The sequence below is a fragment of the Hypanus sabinus genome, unplaced genomic scaffold (genome assembly GCF_030144855.1).
Source record: "Hypanus sabinus isolate sHypSab1 unplaced genomic scaffold, sHypSab1.hap1 scaffold_386, whole genome shotgun sequence".
In the NCBI taxonomy this organism is placed as follows: Eukaryota; Metazoa; Chordata; class Chondrichthyes; order Myliobatiformes; family Dasyatidae; genus Hypanus; species Hypanus sabinus.
The window spans coordinates 1-24,284 of record NW_026781276.1 but is presented as its reverse complement, the minus strand read 5'-3'; the positions used below and the strand labels follow the sequence as shown (position 1 = coordinate 24,284).

General features: G+C 40.7%; 1 protein-coding gene across 1 annotated transcript; it reads left to right on the top strand.

Annotated features, from left to right (window-relative positions):
* Positions 1-15,698: 15,698 nt before the first annotated feature.
* LOC132388716 (N-acetyllactosaminide beta-1,3-N-acetylglucosaminyltransferase 3-like) lies at positions 15,699-16,856 on the top strand. The gene has a single exon (XM_059961101.1). It carries the CDS (start codon positions 15,699-15,701, stop codon positions 16,854-16,856), a length of 1,158 nt encoding a protein of 385 aa, XP_059817084.1.
* Positions 16,857-24,284: the final 7,428 nt, after the last annotated feature.

Here is a 24,284-nt window from a genome sequence, read left to right as displayed (position 1 = left end):
CAGCATTTTATGTCATACCTCCCCCTCCCTGTTTCACCTATCACTTTCTGCTTCTTCCTCCAATCCCCTTCTCTCTCCGTCTAGCTGTGACCCAACATCTTCCTTTTTTTTGTTTTCTCCAGTCCTGCTGAAGGGTTTGGGCCCGAAACTTCGACTGTTCTCCTTTCTGTAGATGCTTCTTGGCCTGCTGAGTTCCTCCAGCATTTCGTGTTTGTCGTTTGGATTTCCAGCTTCTGCAGACTTTCTCTTGGCATTAATTTATTGTATACTTGGGGATCAATTTATTTTCTGACTGAAAACGGTAGTGACAGCTAAAGGCAAAGATCGTTGTGGACTTATTGGAAAGACACAACATCAGGACGGGCAATGTGAAGTCGGGTGAAAAGTTATGCTTTTGGAATAATATTTTCTTTTGAACTCTGGTCCTTCAATTTCACCAGATTTAACTGTGCTTCCACTGCCTGGAGCTCCACTTATCTCAGAGTCAGCCCTTTGATAAAGCAAATTTCAAAATTTGTCCACAATGGGGCCAGTAAAATAATGGGCAAGGCGGCAACTGTGTCGAGATTACAATCTGGAGATAACCACGCCCTAAAAAGTACAAGAAGGTAAAAATATATTTCACCTTCAGATGAGCGTTCACTTGCTAGAGATAAGTGACCTGATCAAGCAGATAAAATCATCACTAATGGGTCTATTTGCGTTCCTCCCGTTCAGATCCCTGAAAGTTGCCTCACGGGGATGGGGGGGGGGGGCGGTTATGGGGGGGTGCTATGTTTACTGAATGATGAAAAGCCCTTTAACATTAAATTCACTGGATGTGTTTTTGTCAGCCAGAGGATGTTGAAGCGAGATTTAATAAAATTCACATGCTGAATTTACTGTGACCGACCTAGTTCAATTTGTGATCTCAGCGCCTTAATCCTGCCTCTCACCTGTAACATGTCACTCACATGTCCTTCAAGGACCATTACACTGCAGAGATTACAGAATTATTTGCAATAATGTGCTTCTCCTGAATATTGAGGAGGTCATTCCAATGAGACACTAGACCCAGAGAGAAAAAAAAAGACAACTCAACTGTCTACAACTGGCGATAGCCAGTTTCAGTTCTCCCACAACAGAGACTATTTTGTTCACGTCCCTGTCAAGACGCCGCGGGATACTTTATGTCTCATCAAAGACCCCACTGATTTTACCAAACTGCTATGGATGCAATCAAGTACCTTGTTTTTGTTTAAAAAAAAGACTGCGATGTATAGACCACCCTGTAAACTTAGGTCATGTCGAATTCTTCTCAATCACTGAAAAAAGCCAAGATCACAAAGGCTTCATCACAGGACAACTCACAAGATGCAGATAACTCTCTGTTAAACCTTCTTTTGATCTCTCACCTACCCACACACTTCTGACAGAAGGGCATCAACACTGCCGGCGGTGATCCACTACAGGTCTCTACAACCGATTATATAATGGGACCATCAGCTCTTTAAATCCCCCGTCCCCTCGCTATAATCTGCAATGTGGGTAGTTCTCATAAATTCACCCTCTCACTGCAGCTACCGACCGAAATGACGCCTAGGATGGACAGATAGTGTTGTTACGAACCCCGTAACTGGGTCACTTACCAGCAAAGACAGAGAGGTCCTTTGAAGTCTGATGATAGGATTTTTAACTGTATTTATTAGTAAAAATACACAAAAATAAGATCAATGCAAACATACAGATAATATACGTCGTCAATACTAAATCTAAAAGTGCGGGTATAATAATAATCAATAAGAAGTGGCTGTATCGTTGTCTAGGGGTTAATGTATTGTCCGATGGAAATATAAAAGTCACTCTGTTCACGCAGGCTGCAGCCTTTGGTTGGAGAGAGAGAGAGAGAGAGAGAGAGAGAGAGAGAGAGAGAGAGAGAGAGAGAGAGAGAGAGAGAGATTTGGAGAATGTATTGTCCGATGGAAATATAAAAGTCACTCTGTTCACGCGGCTGCAGCCTTTGGTTGGAGAGAGAGAGAGAGAGAGAGAGAGAGAGATTTGGAGAACCTTGCCAATTCCTTTTATGATTTCGATCCGTCAGAGTCTCGTTGGTGTGGCCGTTCACTTGTGGCCTCTCCTTTAGCTAAGCTGTTCTTCCGTGGTGAGGCCGCCAATCCCAGGCAAGGGAAAGGACGCACACGAACCCCCCCCCCCCCACCGGCTGTCGCTATTAAACGCTGACACGGGATTCCTAGCGTTTCTCCTGGTGCGTCTAAAGGGGTCGTTCCCCAGACCCTCTTTTATCCTCACTCACGGGGTCTCAGATGTCAGTCAGGTTGGGATGATGCAATCCCTCAACCAGACCACTCTGGTCATTCCCTGAGGGCTTCAATGAATAGTACAGCACTCAATACACAATTCCGTCTCCCAGAGACAATGGCCGTTATCCGTAGCTTTGTATCGCTGAGGCCAGGACACATTCCAAAACCTTGAGGATTCTCTCTCATTTTCTGGGTCCCAGACGCGAACTAATAGCGATCTTGCGATTCTCAAAAAGGAGGGGGCGACTTTGTACCCTTCGGCCCCTCAGAGTTGTGGCGCATTCGTAACAGTGTCGATCCCGCCAGCGAAGGAATAAACAAAGCGAATCCTTGGTTCCGTCAGTCAGCGATCAGTAAAGCCCCGGCTGTGGAGAGGCCGGCCTCCTGCTGGAAACTGTAGCCCGGGGACAGTTCCGAACATCTGGAAGCTAGCTCCTTCCTAGCCTTTGCTGTTCGTTCGCAACTGCATTGAAAGTGCGACGTTTCCATTAACACTTCCAACTACACCAGTTTCTCGCCGGGCATGCACAGGAAGTTGATCTAATTACTCGAAGGGAATTATTATTTCTTTCAAAAGCGATTCACCTACAGTTCTAATGTCCAATGCACCAATACGTTCTCTGTCTCATTTAAGTGTTCACAGAAGTGGCTAACTGCCTTCATGATGTTTATATTTCAGTATACAGAGCTTCTTACCGTGTACCGCGGCTCTAGGTTCTGTTACCACCCTGTCCCAGTGAGGCTGTGTTACGGGTTCTGTAAGTAATGGACACACCCTAGTTAATGTTCAGTCAGCTCCTGTTCATAATCATTAACTAAACTCAGAGCTTCATCAGCGGGTCTCTCCTTCTCCTAGTCCTTGGAACAGGGTACGTTCGGTCTCTCAAACACATCAGGATTGGGATGAAATGTGATCTCAGTGACTTAGAACGTGGAATGGTTGTTAATGCCAGACGGCGCAGTTTATAATGTCGCAGAAACTGCTGATTTCCTGGGATTGTCGCCTTCAACAGTTTCAGTTTGCGGAGAACAGCACAGAAAAGAAGTAAGGCTGCGGCAGGTCCGTGAGCAAAGACTCCTTATGAATGAGAGAGATCGAAGGGAAAAGGCCAGACTGATTCTATATGTCAGGAAGACGACAGTATCTCAAATAACCACGCTACAACAATAGCGTGCAGAGAGGCATCACTGAACGTGTAACATGTCGAAGACTGAACTGGGCGGCTTACAGCTGTAGAAGTCCACGGACATACACTCAGCGGCCACACTATTAGGTACAGGAGGTGACCGTGAGATGTACTCCAGAAAGTTTTATTTCAGATAGTCTTAAGATAGACTCTATCTTTGCAGAAGGTAGCACAAAAACATACAGAGAGAAACAAATAAACAAGTGCCGAGCTCTTGATTCCGTTCCCAGTGAATTCCCTGGGCCCAAACAGTGAGTGAGTACACCCTGCGGAACGTTCAGTTGAGATCACGGTCAGCAACCCGGACCTCACACTGATCGGGATGTAACTCCACACCCCGCTCCCCAGCGCTTGAACTGAAGGACACCAAACCTCAGTCAGGCAAATGGTTGTATTGTGTCGTTCGGTACTTCGGTGCACAGTGACAAAGATTACATCCAGAATCTCTTTCCAATTCAGTCTGCTCCAGGGTTCCTGTTTCCTTTCGGTTGGTCTGATCGAATTAATTTATTGTTTAGTTCTGGACCAGTTTATTCTCAGACTGAAAAGCCCAGTGACAGCTGAGGGCAAAGTTCAATATGGGTTTATTAGAGAGAGACACCAGCAGGACGGACTCTGTCAACTCTGGTTGGGAATACTCTTCCTTGTGAACAGTGGACAGTCGCTTTCGCCAGGTGTGACGGTACCACATCTGCTGCAGCTGCACTGATATCAGAGTCGGACCGTTTATAAAGCAACCTTCAATATTTGTCCACAATGGGGCCTCTATAATAATGGGCAAGGCAGCAACGGTCTGGAGATAACCACGCCCTAAAGAGTACAGCAAGATAAGAATATATTTCCACAGATCAGTGTTCACTTACTGGAAATAGATAAAATTATTAATCAGATAAAAATATGACGAATGTGTCTGTTTACTTTCCTCCCGCTGGTGCGCTTCCCCGCCCTCACATTTACAGATACCGGAGCCGTTTCTCCTTACTGTGTGATGAATATTCTGTCTCCTGAATATTGAGGACGGTCATTGCCATGACACGCTGGACCCACAGAGAGAGGGAAAACATCTCAACTGTCTTCAACTGGCGGTGCCTGGTTTCAGATCCTCACGCAACAGGAACTATTTTGTACACGTCCCTGTCAAACTCCGCGGGATACTTTGTCCCATCGAAGTTCCCACTCATTGTACCAAATTACCGCGGATACAATCGCATAATGTTGTTTAAAGAAAAACTGTAATGTATACAAGCCCCTGCTTTATGTCACACCACAAGTCAAGATCACAGCAGATTCCTCATACAAAAACTCGCAGGGGCAAATATCTGTCTGGTAAACCTTCTCTTGATTTCCCACCTCGCCGCTGACTTCTGACAGAAGCGAAACAACACTGCAGGCGGTGATCCACAACAGTTCTCAGCAACCGACTATATAATGGAACCATCAACTCCTCACATCGCCTCCCCCCACAGCAAGTCAATGCATTCAATTAGATGAAGGGAATTATTAATTCATTTAAAAGCGAGTCGCTACAGTTCTAATGTCGATGAACACAATACGTTATCAATCTCATTCGTGTTCATAAAAGTGTCTAAATATCTTTATGATATTTATATTTCAGTATATAGAGCTTCTTACCTTGTACCGCGGCTCCAGGTTCTGTTACCACCCTGTCCCAGTGAGGCTGTGTTACGGGTTCTGTAAGTAATGAACACACCCTGGTTAATGTTCAGTCAGTTCCTGGTGATAATCATTAACTAAACCCACAGCTTTATCAGCCGGTCTCTCCCTATCATGTTCTTTCGTAAAGGGTACGTTCTGTCTCCAGCAAACATCACAATGGAGATGAAATGTGATCTGGATAACTTTTAGTGTGGAATGTTTGTTGTTTCAGACGGTTCAGTTTGAATATCGCAGGAACTGCTGAAATCCTGGCATTGTCAAGTTCAACAGTCCAGGTTTTGCGGAGAATGGTGCTGGGAAATAAAACAGGTTGCGGCAATTCTGACAGCAAAAACGTCTTAGTAATGAGAGAGGTCGGTGGAGAAAGGCGGGATTGATTCAATCTGCCATGAAGACGACAGTAACTCAAATAATCACGTTACTCCTGCACTGTGCGGAGAGGCATCGCCGAATGGGCTCCGGCAATAGGACACCACGGACATAGAGTCAGTGGCTGTATTACTGGGTACCGGAGGAACACAATACAGTGCACACAGACATTTGTTATCAACAGCCAATGACATTTAAATCAGCAAGTTTTATTTTAAATATCACTGACAGATACTTGCTGTCTTTGCTAGAATAGCACACTCACTCCTGCAGAAAAATCAGGCGGATCCGCAACGCCACACTATTTTAAAGACAGTAATGAAATGGTAGAAAAACTAGAATTCCTGCCATCACAAGTGGACGCATTAACTCATCGTAAAGTTGCCCACCCAGTACAGTCTCCGTGTTCACTCTGTGCTGAGCTCCTGGTTCTGTTTCCAGCGAATCCGAGCACCTGTATCTCACGACAAATCGATCAGCTCCAGGGAGCAACCGCGACCCGCATCCTGGTTCAGATCGGGTGGTGTCATTTCGCATTAATTTATTGTTTACTTTGGGACCAATGTACTGTCAGACTGTAAACTTCAGTGACAGCTGAGGGCAGAAATCGCTGTGGACTTATCGCTGTGGGCCGAGATGGCCTGTTTCCGTGCTGTGATTGTTATATGTTATATGGTTATAGGAAAGACATAGCAGCAGGATGGGCCATGTGAACTCTGGTAAAAAGTTATGATTTTGGAACAATCTTTTCTTTTGAACACTGGACATTCACTTTCGCCAGATTAAACCGTGTCCCGGTAACGTGCAGCATCACCGATCTCACTCAACAACTTTATAAAGCAAACTTAAATATTTGTCCACAATGGGGCCATTACAATGATGGGCAAGGCAGCAGCTAAGTGGAGATTGCAAACTGGACATAGCCACAGCCAAAAGAGTACAACATATTTCACCATCAGATTAGTGTTCACTTACTGGAAATAAATAACCTTATCAATCAGATGACTTTCATGACTACTGGTTCTATTTACATTACTCCCGTCGGTGTGTTACCCCGCTATCACCATTACTTTGCAAATACCCGAGCTGTTTAAAGAAGAGGAAGTGCTGGCGCTATTAAGGATAGTGGATAAGTCTCCAGGACCTGATAGGATATTTCCTGGGAATTTGAGGGAAGTTAGTGCAGAAATAGCAGGGGCTCTGACGGAAATGTTTCAAATGTCATTATAAACGGGGATGGTGCCGGAGGAATTGCGTATTGCTCATGTGGTTCCATTGTTTAAAAAGGGTTTTAAAGGTAAACCCAGCAATTCTAGGCCTGTGATTATGACATCAATGATGGGTAAATTAATGGAAAGTATTCTTAGAGATGGTATATATAATTATCTGGACAGACATGGTCTGGTTAGGAACAGTCAACATGGATTGGTGCGTAGAAGGCCGTGTATGACAGATCTTATTTAATTTTTTAAAAAAATTAAAAAACAATTATTACATTTTTAGAAATTTACAAAGAATAAATGAGGTTATAAAATAGTAAGAAAAAGAAAAATAATATTAACCCTCTCCCCTCCCCTTAACCCTCCCCCCTTAACGCTTGTCTAAAGAAAAAAAAAAGAAAGAAAGAAGAGAAGGATTGCCTGGATACCGGAGGATCCCCACATGCTCCATGAAGTTCAAAATAATTTTAATATTTATTTTTACTTTCCCCAATTACTTTATAATTTTATCTCCAAAGGACCTATATATTTAATCCCACACTTTGTAGGTATGGGAGCCAAATTTTAAAAAATATATCATATTCATTTCTTAGATTGTATGTAATTTTTTCAAGTGGAATACAACTATGTATTTCATTATTCCAACGATCCATAGTTAAATATAATCAGATTTCCATGTAACTGTGATAACTTTTTTGGCTACTGCCAATGCAATTTTTATAATTTTTTTCTGATACTTATCCAATTTAAGTTTCGGTATTGTCCCTTCAATGTATCCTAATAAAAATAATACTGGACTATGTGGGAGTTGTACTCCAATAATTTGTTCCAATAAAGGTCTCAGATTTATCCAAAATGGCTGAATTTTAAAACAAGACCAAGTAGTATGTAAAAAAGTACCAATTTCTTGATTACAGCGAAAACATTGGTCAGACATATTTGAATTTAATCTATTTATTTTCTGTGGTGTTATATATCATTGATGTAAAATTATATTGTATTAATCTAAGTCGAACATTTATTGTATTTATCATACTATCAGAACATAAACTTGACCAGCTTTTTCCATCAATTTTAACATTCAAATCAGATTCCCATTTTTGTCTTGATTTATGAATTCCTGATTTAATTGTCTGTTTTTGAATCAAATTGTACATAGAAGATGTATTTTTTTTAATTTTTACTTTTTGAATTAATATTTCTATTTCACTAGGTTTTGGCATGAACATTGTTTGACCAGCTTTTCTCGTAAATAATCCTTTAATTGAAAATAACAGAAAAGAGTGTTCTTTGATATTTTATTTTTATTTTTTAATTGATCAACCGACATCAATACACCTCGTTCAAAACAATCACCTATATATTTAATCCCCTTTTGGAACCAATTATATAAAAGTTTATTATCCATTGTAAAAGGAATAAGCCTATTTTGAATTAAAGTTCTTTTTGCTAATAAAGATTTCTTTATCTCATCGTCCATATTTACCTTATTCCATAAATCAATCAAGTGTCTTAATTTAGGAGATTTTTTTCCCTTATCCATTTGGATTCCCATTTATATATAAAATCATCTGGTATGTTTTCTCCTATCTTATCTAATTCTATTCTAATCCATGCTGGCTTTTCTTCATCAAAAAAGACGCAATAAATCTAAGTTGATTTGCTTTACAATAATTCTTAAAATTTGCAATTTGTAACCCTTCTAAATCAAATATACATGTCAATTTTTCCAACGATATTCTTGACTTCTTTCCTTTCCAAAGAAATTTTCTTACATATCTATTCAGTTCTTGAAAAACTTCTGAGGTAATTGTATTGGTAAAGTTTGGAATAAATATTGCAATCTAGGAAATATATTCATTTTTACAGCATTAACTCTACCTATTAATGTTATTGGTAACATAATCCATTTATCAAGATCCTCTTTTATTTTTTTAATAATGGCAAATAATTTTGTTCATATAATTTTTTTTACATCATTATCAACTCTAATACCTATATATTTTATCCCATTTATTACCATCGAAATTGAGTTACTAATCGACATTGATTATAATTTCCTTTGGTAACGGGTAAAATTTCACTTTTATCCCAATTTACTTTATACACTGATACCCATATTCTTTCAATCTAAAAGATAATCTTTGCAAAGATTGCAATGGGTTTGTTAAATAAATCAAAACATCATTAGCAAATAAATTAATCTTATATTCTTCTTGATTAACTCTAAAGCCCCCAATATCTGAATCTGTTCTAATTAATTCAGCTAATGGTACTATTGCCAATCCAAATAAAGCAGGTGATAATGGGCAGCCTAGTTGACCTCGTTAAGCAAAATGGTGTTGAAATCTGACCATTTGTAACTACTTTAGCTTGAGGATTAGGATTTCAGGTTTAAATGCATTGTATAAAGGATTTTCCTAACTCATATTTTTCCAATACCTTAAATAAAAAATCCTATTCCAATCTATTAAATGCTTTTTCTACATCCAAAGCAACTGCCACGCTCATTTTCTCTCTTTTTTGTGCCAAATGAATTATACTAAGTAACTGGCTTATATTATCCATTGATTGTCTGTTTTTAATAAAACCTGTTTATCCATATGTATTAATTTTGGTAAATATTTAGATATTCCTTTAGATAAAATTTTGCTATTATTTTATAATCTGTATTCAACAAAGAAATGGGCCTATATGATGTTGGGTTTAAAGGATCTCTATCTTTTTTGGCAGAACAGTTATAATCGCTGTTAAAACTGCATTCTTTCCACGATATATTTCTTCCATAAAAGGAGGAATTAATCAATCTTTAAACCTTTTATAAAATTCAGGAGGAAAACCATCTTCTCCTGGGGATTTATTACTCTGAAGTGATCCTAAAGCTTCTTCAACCTCTTTTAATGTAAAGGGCATATCTAATCCTTTCTGTTCTTCCAAATTTAATTTTGGAAGGGTTATTTATGATAAAAATGTATCTATCTCAGTAATCGTATTTTGTGATTCTGATTGATATAGTTCAGTATAATTTTTTTTTAGTTTCATTAATTTGTAAGTGACCTTATACACACTTGTTCTAATTGCATTTATTGTTTTAGAAGCCTGTTCTGTTTTCAACTGCCAAGCAAGAATCTTATGAGATCTTTCACCTAATTCATAATATTTCTGTTTAGTTCTGATAATTACTTTTTCTGTACGATATGTCTGGTGTATTATATTGTAGTTTTTTTTTAAATTTAAAATTGTCTTCGTTTTTCTTCAGTCATATATCTTTGAGATTCTTTTTCTAACTTTATGATATCTTTTTCTAATTGATCTATTTCTGCCAAATATTCCTTCTTAATTTTAGAGGTATAACTTATAATCTGACACCTTAAATATGCTTTCATCGCTTCCCATAATACAATTTTATCCTGAACTGAATGTAAATTTGTATTAAAAAATTTGAATCTGTTTTTTCATAAAATCACAAAAGTCTTGACGTTTTAATAAAATTGAATTAAATCTCCATCAAGAGATCGATTTCTCCTTATCCATCATTATCATTATTATCAAGGGGAATTATTGCTTTATATTCCACACTTTTCACTCTATCTTGAATATTTTTTGATAATAAAAAAAATCAACCCTTTAGTAAGTTTTATGTCTATTTGAATAAAATGAATAATCTCTTTCTCTTGGATTATTTTTTCTCCATATATCAATCAGGTTTAAATCTTTCATTTATAATAAAGTTAGTTTTATTACTTTTGATTTTGTAGCAACTTTAGTTGACCTATCCAAAACTGGATCTAAACAAAAATTAAAAGCTCCACCTATTAATATTTTATCATGTGCATCAGCCAAGTTCAAAAAAAACTTCTTGTATGAACTTTACATCATTTTCATTGGGTGCATAAATGTTCATACAAGTCCATAATTCTGAAAAAAATTGACAATGTATGATCACATATCTCCCCACAGAATCAATTACTACATTTTATATTTTAATTGGTAAAGATTTATTAACCAAAATTGCAACTCCTCTCGATTTTGAATTAAATGAAGCTGCAATGACATTTGCAACCCAATCTCTCTTTAATTTCTTATGTTCTGTTTCTGTTAAATGTGTTTCTTGTAAAAAAGCTATTCCTCCTTTCATTTTCTTAAAATATGTTAAAATCTTTTTTCTTTTCACAGGTCCATTAAGTGCATTAACATTAAAACTTAAAAAAATTAAGTAAATTAATCATTCATAATACATTGGGAACTCTTTGAAATTCTCCATGTTGCTATGAGTCTCTCCCCAACCATCCAGGCAATAAAAGAAGACAAATAGAAGAAAGGTAACTTATATATAAGGAAAAAACCCAAAATGCTCCCTCACTAATGTTGCGAATAAAACGAACACAACATTACTTCCCCCCCCCCCCCCACTTACGGGTCATGGCAATCGCCATGATTGTACAAGTGAAACTCGCAGCCATCGATCAGGAGCTCCTCCAAATCCCTCGCAAAAAAAAGAAAATATATTAGTGAAGAAACAAAAGAAAATAATTAATGTCTCTGCTCCCAATTCATACTCAACTATTTTTTCCCTTATAAATGTCTGTCAAGTCCAACCTTGTTTCATTCTTCTTCATTAGTCCACTTCATTTCTATAATTCTTTACTCCTCTTCGTGGACATCAGGTAATTCTTATACAAGTTTCTCTGCTTTTCGGTAGTCAACGAAAAATCTTCTTTCTTTGTTATCCAGGAAAATTATCAATTTTGCTGGGTAGCTCAATAAAAATTTATAGCCCTTTTCCCAGAAATATTTTTGCACTGGATTAAATTCCTTCCGCCTCTTCAGAAGATCGTAACTTATGTCCGGATAAAAAAAAAACTTTTATCTTCTATTATCAATGGCCCATTTCTCTTTTTAGCACCTTGAGTAGCTGCCTTCAAGATCACTTCTTTACCTTGCTCCCTTAAGCATTTTATCAAAATTGATCTCGGATTTTGATCTTGCTGAGGTCTTGGTCTTAAAGCTCTTTGTGCTCTTTCAATTTCAATTACTTGGCTTCCTTCTTTCATTTCCAAAATTTTCGGAATCCATTCTTGAAAGAATTTTATTGGATTTTCTTCCTCTGTACCCTCCATAAGACCAACAATTTTGATATTATTTCGTGGACTTGAGTTTTCAAGCGCATCTATTTTTTCCAACATCCGTTTTCTTTTTATTGTCCAGGCGAGATTATTGTCTTGTATCTTATCTATTCTTTCAGTGTTTTCTTCCACTTTTACTTCCATTTCTTCAACTTTATTATCCATCTTCTTTAGTTTTTCCACCACATTATCGAGTGTGTTCTTCATCCTTCTTATAGCTTTTAATTCATTTATAATATATATCAGGATATCTTTAATGACTCCTTTAATCTCCATTATCTTTTCCTCTTCTTCTTCCTCTGAATCTCCCACAGTCTGACTCCACTTCCGATATACTTCCAGGTTCACTTCTAGCCGTAGTTGGGATTTGTACTTTTGTTACTTTTGCTGATATCTGTTCATGCACACTTGTTTCTTCGCGCATGCATTGTTCTTGCCGTTTCATTTAGAGACCGCCGACATTGCTGCAAATTCCTGTCCCGCATCAACAGAAGTGCCATGCACTTCGCCGGGAGGAGATCCAACTTGAGTCCGAGGCTTCGCCGATACGGTTAGGCCTTTTCCCACGCCGATTTGCGCAGTCTTCGAAGTAGTAGCTTTCTTCTGTTTCGGTTTTGGAGCCATATCAAAAGATAATACTGAGTTATTTATAAATAGTTTCTAGTAGATATTTGTTAACTCTTCTTCATTTAAACCTTATTTCATTACTTTTTCCGAGGGAGCTGGATTCCCAACGTCTTGATCCTACGGCAGCACGCGACGTCCGCAGATCTTATTGAATTTTTGAAGAGGTTACGAGGAAAGTTGATGAGGGTAAAGCAGTGGAGGTTGTCTATATGGAGTTCACTAAAGTCTTTGACAAGGTTCTACACGGATGGTTAGTTAGGAAGGTTCAATCGTTAGGTATTAATGTTGAAGTAGTAAAATGGATTCAACAGTGGCTGGATGGGAGATGCCAGAAAGTAGTGGTGGATAACTCTTTGTCAGGTTGGAGGCCGGTGACTAGTGGTGTGCGGCATTGATATGTACTGGGTCCAGTGTTGTTTGTCATATACATAAATGACCTGGATGATGGGGTGGTAAATTGGATTAGCAAGTATGCTGATGATACTAAGATAGGTGGCGTTGTGGATAATGACGTAGGTTTTTAAAGCTAACAGAGAGATTTAGGCCAGTTAGAAGAGTAGACTGAAAGATGGCAAATGGAGTTTAATACTGATAAGTGTGAGGTGCTACATTTTGTTAGGACTATTCAAAATAGGACAATCATGTTAAATGTTAGGGCATTGAGGAATGCAGTAGAACAGGGTGATCTAGGAATAATGGTGCATAGTTCCCTGAAGGTGGAATCTCGTGGATCGGGTGGTGAAGAAAGCTTTTGTATGCTGGCCTTTATAAATCACAGCATTGAGTATAGGAGTTGGGCTGTAATGCTAAAATTGTACAAGGCATTGCTGAGTCCAAATTTAGAGTATTGTGTACAGTTCTGGTCACCGAATTATAGGAAAGCAGTCAACAAAATAGAGTACAGAGAAGATTTACTAGAATGTTACCTGGGTTTCAGCACCAAAGTTACAGAGAAAGGTTGAACAAGTTAGATCTTTACTCGTTGGAGCTTAGAAGGTTGAATGAGGACTTGACAGAGGTATATAAAATTATGAGGGGGGTAGATAGAGTTGACGTGGATAGGCTTTTTTCCCATTGAGAGTAGTGGAGATTCAAACAAGAGGACATGAGTTGAGAGTTTGGGGGGTAAAAGTTTAGGTTTAACACGCCGGGGAACTTCTTTACTCGGAGAGTAGTAGCTGTGTGGAACAAGGTGGCAATAGAAGTGGTAGAGGCAGGTTCGATATTGTCATTTAAAAAAAAATGGACAGGAACATGGACAGGAAAGGAATGGGGGGTTATGGGCTAAGAGCCGATCGGTGGGACTACGTGAGAGTATGCATTCGACACGGACTAGAAGGGCTGAGATGGCCTGTTTCCGTGCTGTAATTGTTATATGGTTATATGTGAGGTGATGGACATTCAGATGAAGTAGAACTTGTACAGTGAATGGCAAGGCACTGACAAGTGCATAGTTCACTAAAAGACAGGATTGTGAGAAAAAAAAAGCGTTTAGCATGCTTGCCTTTATCAGATATGGCGTAGAGTGTAGGAGCGGGGGATTATTTGCAGTAATATAATTTGTTGTGAGACCACTTTTGGAATATTATCTACAATTTTGCTTACCCTGTTATAGGAAGGACGCTGTCAAGTTGGAGAGGGTGCAGAAGAAATTTACGAGGATGCTTTCTGGACTAGAGGGTCTGGGTTACAGTGAGGCTGGCCATGCTGGACCTTTATTCCTTGGAGAATGAGAGGTGACCTCAGAAGTTTAAAATCATAAGGGGTATTGATAAGGTAGATCGTCATTATTGGAGAGTTGGAGAGCACGAAATGAAAAGTCACAGAGAGAGGAGAGGAGGGGAAAAATTGAAAAGAGACCTTGGGGACAACCTCTGTACACTGAGGACAGTGCGTACCCGGAAGAAGGTACCAGAGGAAGTGGTTGAAGTGGGTTCAACTGCAACATTTAACCGGCATTTGGACATGTACATGGAAGGGAGAGGCTTGGAGAGTTATGGACCAAACTAGACATGTGCGACTAGCAGAGAGGATGCTGTGGTTGGTATGGACCATTTGAGCCGAATGGCCTGTTTACCCTGCATTACTCTAGTATTCCTTAATTCTAAAGTGACACAAGTTGCATCCCTGTGCAAATACTTTTACTTGTACACATCGTTCTGCTATCAGTCACTGTTGTCTTTTCAGGGCTCCTGGCATCCAAGGTTTTACACATACACATTGTGGATCATGCTAACTATCTGCCCTGTTCTGCTGTGAGTTAAAATGCAATGAAAATCAGATGCTTTCAGTAGCTATGCTAACACGTTACCTTCCCTGCACTGCCATATATTCAGTTACTAATCAATGGTCAATAGTACATCATCTTCCATAGTATCAGTATCCTGTGAACTCAATCTGAATGGTGAGCGAGCTGGGAACTTACTCTTCAGAGTAAAGGTGGGGGTGGGGAATTGGGGAGAGGTGATTTGATAGAGGCGTATAAGCTGGTAAGAGGCATAGATAGAATGGAGAGGCAACAACTTTTTCTCAGGGCGGAAATGACTAATATGAGGGGGCATAATGTTAAGGTGATTAGAGAAATGTATAGGGGTTTGTCAGAAGTATTTTTTTTAACAAAAAGAAAATGGTGGTTGTATGGAATGCGCAGCCTGGGTAGTGATAAGGGTAGATGCATCAGTGAGATTTAAGAGGCTTTCAGATAGACACATGGATGAAAAAAATGGACAGCTATATGAGAGAGTAAGGATCAATTGATCTTGGAGCAGATTAAAAGTTCGGTGCAACATCATGGGCCAAAATCCCTGCATTGTGTTATATTGCTCTATGTCTTGCCCAGCTCAGTTTAAGCCCTGAGAGGAGTGACGAGAGCTGTGAAGCGAGGTGCAATAAACCCTTTGGAATCATATACCTTTAAGGCCCAGAAATAAACCATGTGATTTTCATTTTAATGACAGAGATGGTATCCTATAGGTAGATTTGTTTTTCTGCTGGGATGGAATGCTTCAGGTCAATTAAACTTTCAGCAGCGAGTAGGGCTCTGCCTATTCCTTACCTCACCACCATTTTGGGGTCAATATTACAAAGCATTAGTGAACCTCATTATAGTTTAAACTTCCCATTCTTCTAAAGCATCATGTAAATGTAAAGTACTTTGAATTAATCCATATTTTTCTCTACTTCAGGTGAAAGATGAGCGGACATTGGCGATTCTATGAGAAAGTAGTGCTGGGTGTTGTTATTACTCTGAGATTGTTATTCATGTTCTGGGATAATGGCCAACGTCGAGAGACTGATGTTGTTGCAGAAACTGTTCATCGCAATGACCTGCCCAAGGTTGTTACTGGTGATGCAACTGAATCAGTGCTCAAGCCAAAGTGCCACGCGAACACGACATTGCTGCACCTGTCCGCATTTCATCAAGAGAAAGAGCACATAAAAAACTTCTTGATGTATAAACACTGTCGAGAATTTGACATGCTTCAAAATGTTCCAGACAAATGTGGTGGTCGAGAAGAATCTCAGAATGTCTTCCTGCTCCTGGTCATCAAATCTCACCCTTTCAACCAGGATCGGCGGGAAATGATAAGGAAGACCTGGGGCAGAGAACGCGAATTCAATGGGGTCCTAATTAAGAGAGTCTTTATTTCTGGTGTCTCTCCTGACCAAAAAGAAAGTAGGAAATTGAATCAGCTGTTAGCCATGGAAAACAGAGAACACAGAGATATCCTACAATGGGATTTCTTGGATACCTTTTTCAACCTCACCCTCAAACAATACAAGTTGCTGCAGTGGGTCAGTGAATTTTGCCCCAGTGCTAAATTCATCTTCAATGGAGATGATGATGTCTTTGCCAATACCGATAACATGGTTGATTACTTGCTAGACATGAAGGTTCACCAACACCTGTTTGTGGGCCGTCTCATTTATGGGTTTGGACCCAAACGCCAGAAGTCGAGCAAGTATTATGTGCCAGAAATAGTGACCACCATCAAGTCGTACCCACCGTACATTGGTGGAGCGGGCATACTTATGTCTGTGTGTACAGCTCACATCATTTTCCACATAGCCCAAGACCTTGAACTATACCCCATTGATGATGTATTTTTGGGGATGTGTCTGGCCAAGGCTGGACTAGCCCCACACTCCCATAGCGGATTTAGGACAGCTGGAGTCAGGGTTCCTTCAACCCAAGATGAATCGTTCAATCCTTGCTATTACCGTGAGTTGCTGCTAGTGCACCGTTTTCGGCCTTTCGAACTGCTACTGATGTGGGATGCGGTGCATGATGCCAATCTGAAGTGTGCTCGTGCTCCCCAGGAGTCTGCATCCACGGAAAGGACCACATGAGTCATGAGAGAATGTAGCAACTGCTGGAATGTAATGCAGTTTGTGCACATGTGTTAATCAGTTGTTTATGCAATGTAAGAGGTTTAATTCCTAAATTCTATTGGAGTATACATTAATTCATAGAGTTGGTGCCTTTCTACATTCTACAAATGTTTGAAAAGCTGTTAGGTGTCATCACTCAGCCTAATTATTACTGCAGCCATAATGACATTACAATATTTCCAGGAGCACCACAATTTAAGTCAATTGTAAAGTTATTCCAAGTGAGCAGTCCTTGTTGCATTGCGTGCAGATAGGTACAGCATGTTCACTTGGGGCATTTGTATAATAAGCCACCAATAAAATTTTTAGTAACAGTTATTAATGTGTATTTTCTTCTTGCCGTTTCTTACATGACACTTGCAAAATGTGAAAGAGACAAATGTATTTCTTGGACTGGACCTGTGAGAACAACAAAGAATCTAGATCTGAAATTGTCTCAGGGTTGGAGGAATGGAGAAACTTATGGTCATCACTTCTGTACTCAAATGTCAGCCTGCATTGTGTCTGTGTAACTACATATCAAATAAAAGCACACACGCAGGAGATGGCTTGAACTGGAGTATTTACATTGCAGAGAGGGAAAGAGATCAATGAACATGTGGGGACAACAGATCAATATGCATACATAGACGGCAGTCCATATGTAGTGCGAAGGGGAGTGGCATTAGATTTGGCAGGTGTCATGTCTAAGACAATGTACTCGGTTGCCAGTGTCATGTTGCTGGTATTGAGACGGTCATCACTGAGAGGTAAGTCCGGTAGCTTTCACTAGTGGCCAACCTGGACATCGGAAATCTGGAGAGGAGGGAACTTCAATAAGGCTCACTGTCCGAGGGCAATCGGTGACCAATCAACTAGCGGCCAATCGGCATTTGGGATTGATTAGTAAGAGCAAATTAAAGGAAGGTGGGGCAAACCCAGTGGCCGTCGTCTGAGTAGAAGCATAGAAAACCTACAGAACAATATGGGCCTCTCGGCCCTCAGAGCTGTGCCGAACATGTCCCTACCTTAGAACTACCTCGGCTTTACCCACAGTCCTCTTTCTCAAAGCATGTGACACCCAGGAGTCTCTTAAAAAACCGTATCTTTTCCGCCTCCAGCACCGCCGGCAGCTCATTCCACGCACTCACCTCTCTCTGTGTAAAAAAAAATCTTACCCCTGAAATCTCCTCTGTATTACTTCCAACCACCTTAAACTATGCACTCTCATTCTAGCCATTTCAGCCCTGGGGAAGTCTCTGACTGTCCACACTATCAAGGCCTCTATCAGGCGACCTCTCATCCTCCATCGCTCCGAGAAAAGGCCGAGTTCACTCAACCTATTCTCATAAGGCATGCTCCCCAATTCAGACAACATCCTTGTAAATCTCCCCTGCACCCTTTCTATGGTTTCCATGTCCTTCCTGTAGTGAGGCAACTATAACTGAGCACAGTACTCCAAGTGGGATCCGACCAGGGTCCTATATAGCTGCAACATTGCCACTCAGCTCTTATACTCAATCCCACAATTGGTGAAGGCCAATGCTCTATATGCCAACTTAACCACAGAGTCAACTTGTGTAGCAGCTTTGTGTGTTCTGTGGACTCGGAACCAGATCCCTCTGATCCTCCGCACTGCCAAAAGTTTTGCCTTTAATGCCATATTCTGCCATGATAGTGCAGGGACTGCGGTCTGCAGTCAGGTACTCAGGATCACTCAGCATAATGTTGCACGAACATTATTAGCAAAACACTCCGACACAAGACGGGTTTCATTTTATTACAGACAGAAATGCCGGTTTGGTACTACAAGTAAATTGCATTTCCACATCGGTGGAGAAGTGTGCTGACACCCCTCGCTGTCTGTAAAAGCTGTGACGAGATGCTGAGGTGCATTCAATATGGACTGTGCCTTTAAAAAGAGAGAGAGTTGGTGTACATCGATTCAGAGAGAGAGAGAGAGAGAGCACGGAGCAGCTCGTGAGTCGCCATGGTTACGTAAGGGCGGGGCTATATAATGGGCAGCTGGCGTTCAGCATGTTTGGGATATATTCAAGGTCAGCTGGCTTTTCAGACAGACACACGGAAGACACGGACAGAAATACAGAAGAAATAGACACTGGATGAACTTTCAGTGCCCACGAAAGGGTGAGTTTTGATCGCAGTGTCGGAAAGGTGTGGCCGGTGGAATGTTATCGGTGTGTTTAACCTTTGATAACTTTACTGCGTGAAGGCGGTACACTTTTGTGTGATCACAAAACTTTAACAGGACTTCGGAATGCAACGGAACGATCAACGACATCAGCTTACTTGGAAAACAAATCACCTCTCTCACTCTCTCTCTCCTCAATTCTACTCCTCTTAATATCACGAAATGAACTGACGTCATTCCTATACCATCGTAAGACTGTATCATTTACCACCTAAGCTGAAGATGTTTGGGGTTTTATATTTACACGCTTACCTATGCATAAACTCTGCTAATCTGTTTGGTTTATCTGGTTTTATATTACGAGATTACGTGGATACTGATAAGTAGTGTTTTGTTTGTAACAATACCGGACTCCAGTTGTGTTCTATTTATGCTGGTTCTTTTAACCCGTTACGGGGTACGTAACAAAACCGTTCCAACCCCTACATCACACCGCATTTCTGTAAACCCCTTCGACCCTTACAGCACTCGGCATCTCCGCAAAACCTCTATCATCCAGCCTGGTTCATTCCGACGACAGCAGACCCGAGAAAGATAAAGTCGTGTCAGATTGAATGACTCATAAAACACTGTTGACCAATAGAAACTACAGACTGACCAAGGACCGGGGAAGCAGACAAGCCAGTTCTCTCTGCCTCGCCCCGACCCATTTTGTGGACTATGAATTGATTCTTACACTGGAATAATTTAATCAGAGGAACTGAATGTGGACACAGGGAGCTTCAGGAAATGATCTGCTAAACCTGAGACCATTCTCAAACAAGTCGCCATTTGTTATGTGAAGGGCGTGGACTCTGAACTGATTCCTGACCCAGGGACAATCTAATCAGAGCAATAAACCTGAGACCATGCTCAGGGGAGCAGCTAATTGTTGTGTAAAATGCCAGACATATCAAAGAAGCAATCGGTAGTCTCGTTAGACTCTGTCTGGATTGCCTCATTTAACTGGCTTGGACCAGTCAGGGTGTAAAGATACGAATACACAAGGCTGGGGTGGGCAGAGCCAGGTACAATATGTTGGTTGTAGCTCTGTACAATGATCAGTAACCATGTGACCCAGGTAGGTCAGGTGACCTTGAGCCAATGGTTTGGAAATCCAATGGTTCAATTAATGAGGAACAATATAAGATTCTGGAGCACCAAATATGCCGGGGTGATAATTCTCCAGCGGCCAGAGACCAACCATTGTCGAAAAGTAGTACCACACGGACACGTGGAGATCGGATACATGGGGATCGGAATATGATGGGAGGCATTGACCGTGTGGATATTCAGAGGCTTTTTCCCAGGGCTGAAATGGTTGCCACAGGAGGACACATGTTGAAGGTGCTGGGGAGTCAGTACAGCGGAGGGGTAAGTTTTTTTTTAACTCAGAGAGTGGTGAGTACGTGAAATAGGCTGCCGGCAACAGTGGTGGAGGCGGATTCGATTGGGTCTTTTTACGAGACTTTTGGATAGGTACATGAAGCTTAGAAAATTAGAGGGCTATAGGTATGCCTAGTCATTCCTAAGGTAGGGACATGTTCGGCACAACGTTGTGAGCCGAAAGCCCTGTATTGTGCTGTAGATTTTCTATGCTTTTTATGTTTCTATGGAAACATAAACGTAGACTCTTTACCGGGTAAAAACTTTTCTCTTAATTGACTGTTCATGGAGTGTCTGGGTTTCCAGTAGTGTGCACACAGGAAGATAGTGTGCAAATCTACGTGATTTTAGTAGAAATAATAAAATATACTTGTTGGTAAATACAGATTCTCTGTATTTCATTGATCATTGTTACAAGGAATGATTCTTGTCACGGTGGCATCCATCATTAACATTGCCCACTAACAGGACGTGCCCTCTACACAGGGTTACCATCGGTAAGGAGATACAGAAGCCTGAAAGCTCAGGCTCAGCGATTCAGGAACAGCGTTTTTCCCCGCTGCCACCTGTATCTCAGTTTTGTTTTCTCTATATTTATTTATCCTGTATTTCATTGTACTGTTGCCGTAAAGTTAACAATTTTGCGACGTATGTATGTGATATTAAATCTGGTTCTGATTCCTTAAGTGTACCTTTGAAACCTTTGATTCTGATTCAGATACAGGGGGGATATGTTAAATCGAACTTACATTAGTCGAAAGCCAATCAGAACCTCATGTACTGTGCAGTAATATTCTGTGTTCTGTGCTCGATCGAGAGTACCGTATCTTGCTATAGTTAAGTAAGTCGATTAATTATTTAAAATTATTTAAATTAATTATTAATTAATTACACCTTGCTTTTCCAGACTACTCCCAATGCGTTGGATAATAAAGTGCAAGAGAATAAAAAAAAAACAATAGACCATATATATATTAGTACCGACCGCTGGATGATCTCGATAGCTTTGCTTGGAAGGGACTTGCCAAGTATTATGTAATGATGAATTGTCCTCGGTGTTGAGACTATGCTGGTCATGGGGTATGAAGGGAAGTATCTGGACAAACAGGAACATTAACGATAGTCAGTATGGGCCAGTGCGCAGTAGGTCATGTCTAACCAATCTCACAGAGCTTTAGGACGTAGTAACCAGGAATGGTGTTGACAGCAAGGCAGTGGATGCGTCTGCACGGACTTCAGCAAGGAATTTGCAAGATTTACACGGAAGGATGGTCGGGACGGTTCAGTCGCTTGGCTTTCACGATGAAGTAGTAAATTGGATTAGCCATTGGCTATGTTGGGGAAACTAGAGTGTGGTAATGGATGGTTGTCTCTCTGATTGGAGGCTAATGGAGAGAGGAGATCCGCAGGAATCGTTGCTGTGCCCGTTGTTACTTGTAATCTATATCCACGATCTCGATAATAATGTCGTTAATTAGATCAGCAAATTTGTCGATGACACCAACATTACGGATGTAGTTGACAGCGAGGAAGACAACCGGAGCATGAGGCGGGATCTGGACCAATGGAAAAATGGCCTGAAAAATGGCAGATGGGATTTAGATCAGACAAGTGTTAGACGTTGCCCTTTGGGCGGACCAGCCAGGGTGGGTCTGACACAATGAGAAATAGGGCACTGAGGAGTACGACAGAGCAAACGAATCTGGGAATGCAGGTCCATAATTCAACGAAAGTTGCGGCACTGTTACACAAGGTCGTAAAAGAAACTTTTCGTACTTTGGCCGTCATAGACCAAAGTACTGAGTACAGGAGCTGGGACGATATTTTGCTGCTGTTTAAGGCTTTATTGGGGCCTAATTTGGAATAGTGTGTGCAAGAAAGATTAAAATATGATTAAAATAATGCAGAAAAAATTACACGGCTAATGCCGGGACGGACTGAATGTTTTTAATTAAAAGGAAAGATTACACATGTTAGCAGTTTATTCCTGAGCGGGTAGAAGACTGAGGGGAGATTTGATTGAGGTATACAACATTATGAGGCGTATAGAGAGTGTAAATACAAGCGTGTTTTCTCCACTGATATCGGGCGAGAATACAACTGACGATCATGGGTGAAGTGTGAAATGTGAAATGTTTAAGGGAAACATGAGGGGGAAATTCTTCTGCCTGAGGGTGGTCAGAGTGTAGACAGAGCTGCCAACACAAATGGTAATTGAGATTCCGATGCCAATCTTTAAGAGATGTTTGGAGAGGTACATGGATGAGAGGGATATGGATGGCCACGGTCCGGGTGAGGTCGATGGCAGTAGGCAATTTAAATAATTCCTCACTGACCTGACGGGCTGGAGACCCTGTTTCTGTGCTGTGGTTTTCTATGGCTGTCTGACTCTGTATCAAGGTTAGAACTTCAGTGTCACACAGCACCGACCGATCTAGAAAGTCGTTGATACTGTTCGATCCCTCTGTCCTTACAACACTGAAGTAATTTGGATGGTTATTCTGTATTCTCCAATTGCCTGCGATGGGTTTGAAGGGAGACAAGTGTGAGCCTGATTATTGCTTTGCCTTCGCTGCGTTTTTAGTTTGTGTAGTTTTGTATGTTTCATTTATTGTTGATTTCAGAGGGAGACACGGATTCCACACCGGCCATGTGGATTCAGGGTTAAAAGGATCGAAATATGAGCGTATCTACACCTGATACGATAAAACCACGATTCAGAGGTAAATTGGCATTTGGATAAATTGGTGTGTACTTGAATTGGGAATTCGGATTGCCATTCTGGACGGCTGGTTCTTGTAGTGAGCACCAGTAGCTGCTGCTGAACACTTTGAAATTCTGTTTTCTCGTTGTAGGGCTCCATTGGAAAAGATGCTTTGAAGTCATTGTAGCATTTGCCCTGTAATATGTAAGTGGTAGGTCAGTTTAGAAAACCCGCTGGTGCAGTCAATCACTCAGCGATTTGCTGACGTCGTCCCCCTTAATTCCATTAATTATCCAGGTGCTGCTGTGTGATCAGATTAAATCGATTATTTCCTCAGCCCTATTTATTGGAGCACTGTAACTGCAGACTCGCAATGGAGTTGTAAACTGCAGCAGAATTTCGACTCTGCATGAGGAACACGGCTGCGCTCTATCTTCCAGCCAGAATTCACTCTATCTACTACATCATCTGCCTTCTGTTAGGAAGCCAATACTGAATCAACGTAGCCAGGTTTCCCTCGGTCCCATGCCTCCTGACTTTCTGATTGAGTCTACTATAGGGAACTGATCAAACTCCTGACCATAATTAATGCAGCCACATCGACTGTTCGGATTCATCTGTTAGTTTTATTTTCATTTTCAAATAATTCAATCTGACTCATAAAGGACAACATGCCATGTTTTCTCTCCGCAGCCAGACTACATCTCTCCAAATACTCATAAGCTCCTCCTTCAATAATCCCCTCCAGTAGTTTACACACAACCGATGTAAGACTCCCTGGTCTATAATTCCAAAAACTATCCCTATTATCTTTCGTCAACAAATGAACAACATTTTCCACACTCCAACAACTAGGTCTACTTCCGTGGCCAGCGAAGACACAAATATCCTGTCCAAAAGCGCAGCAATATCCGAGATCGCCTTCCAGAATTACCTGGACTATATCCCTTCCGGCATCGGGGAATCATCTATCATAATGTTTTCCAAATTTCCAGCGCATCCTTTCTTAGTTTCGGCATGTTCTAGCATATCTGCCTTTTGACGCTGTGTTCACATTGATCAATGTATTCAGTGAGGAGCTTCCCCTCCTATTTGGACTCCAGATACAAGTATTCCTCTTTTACCT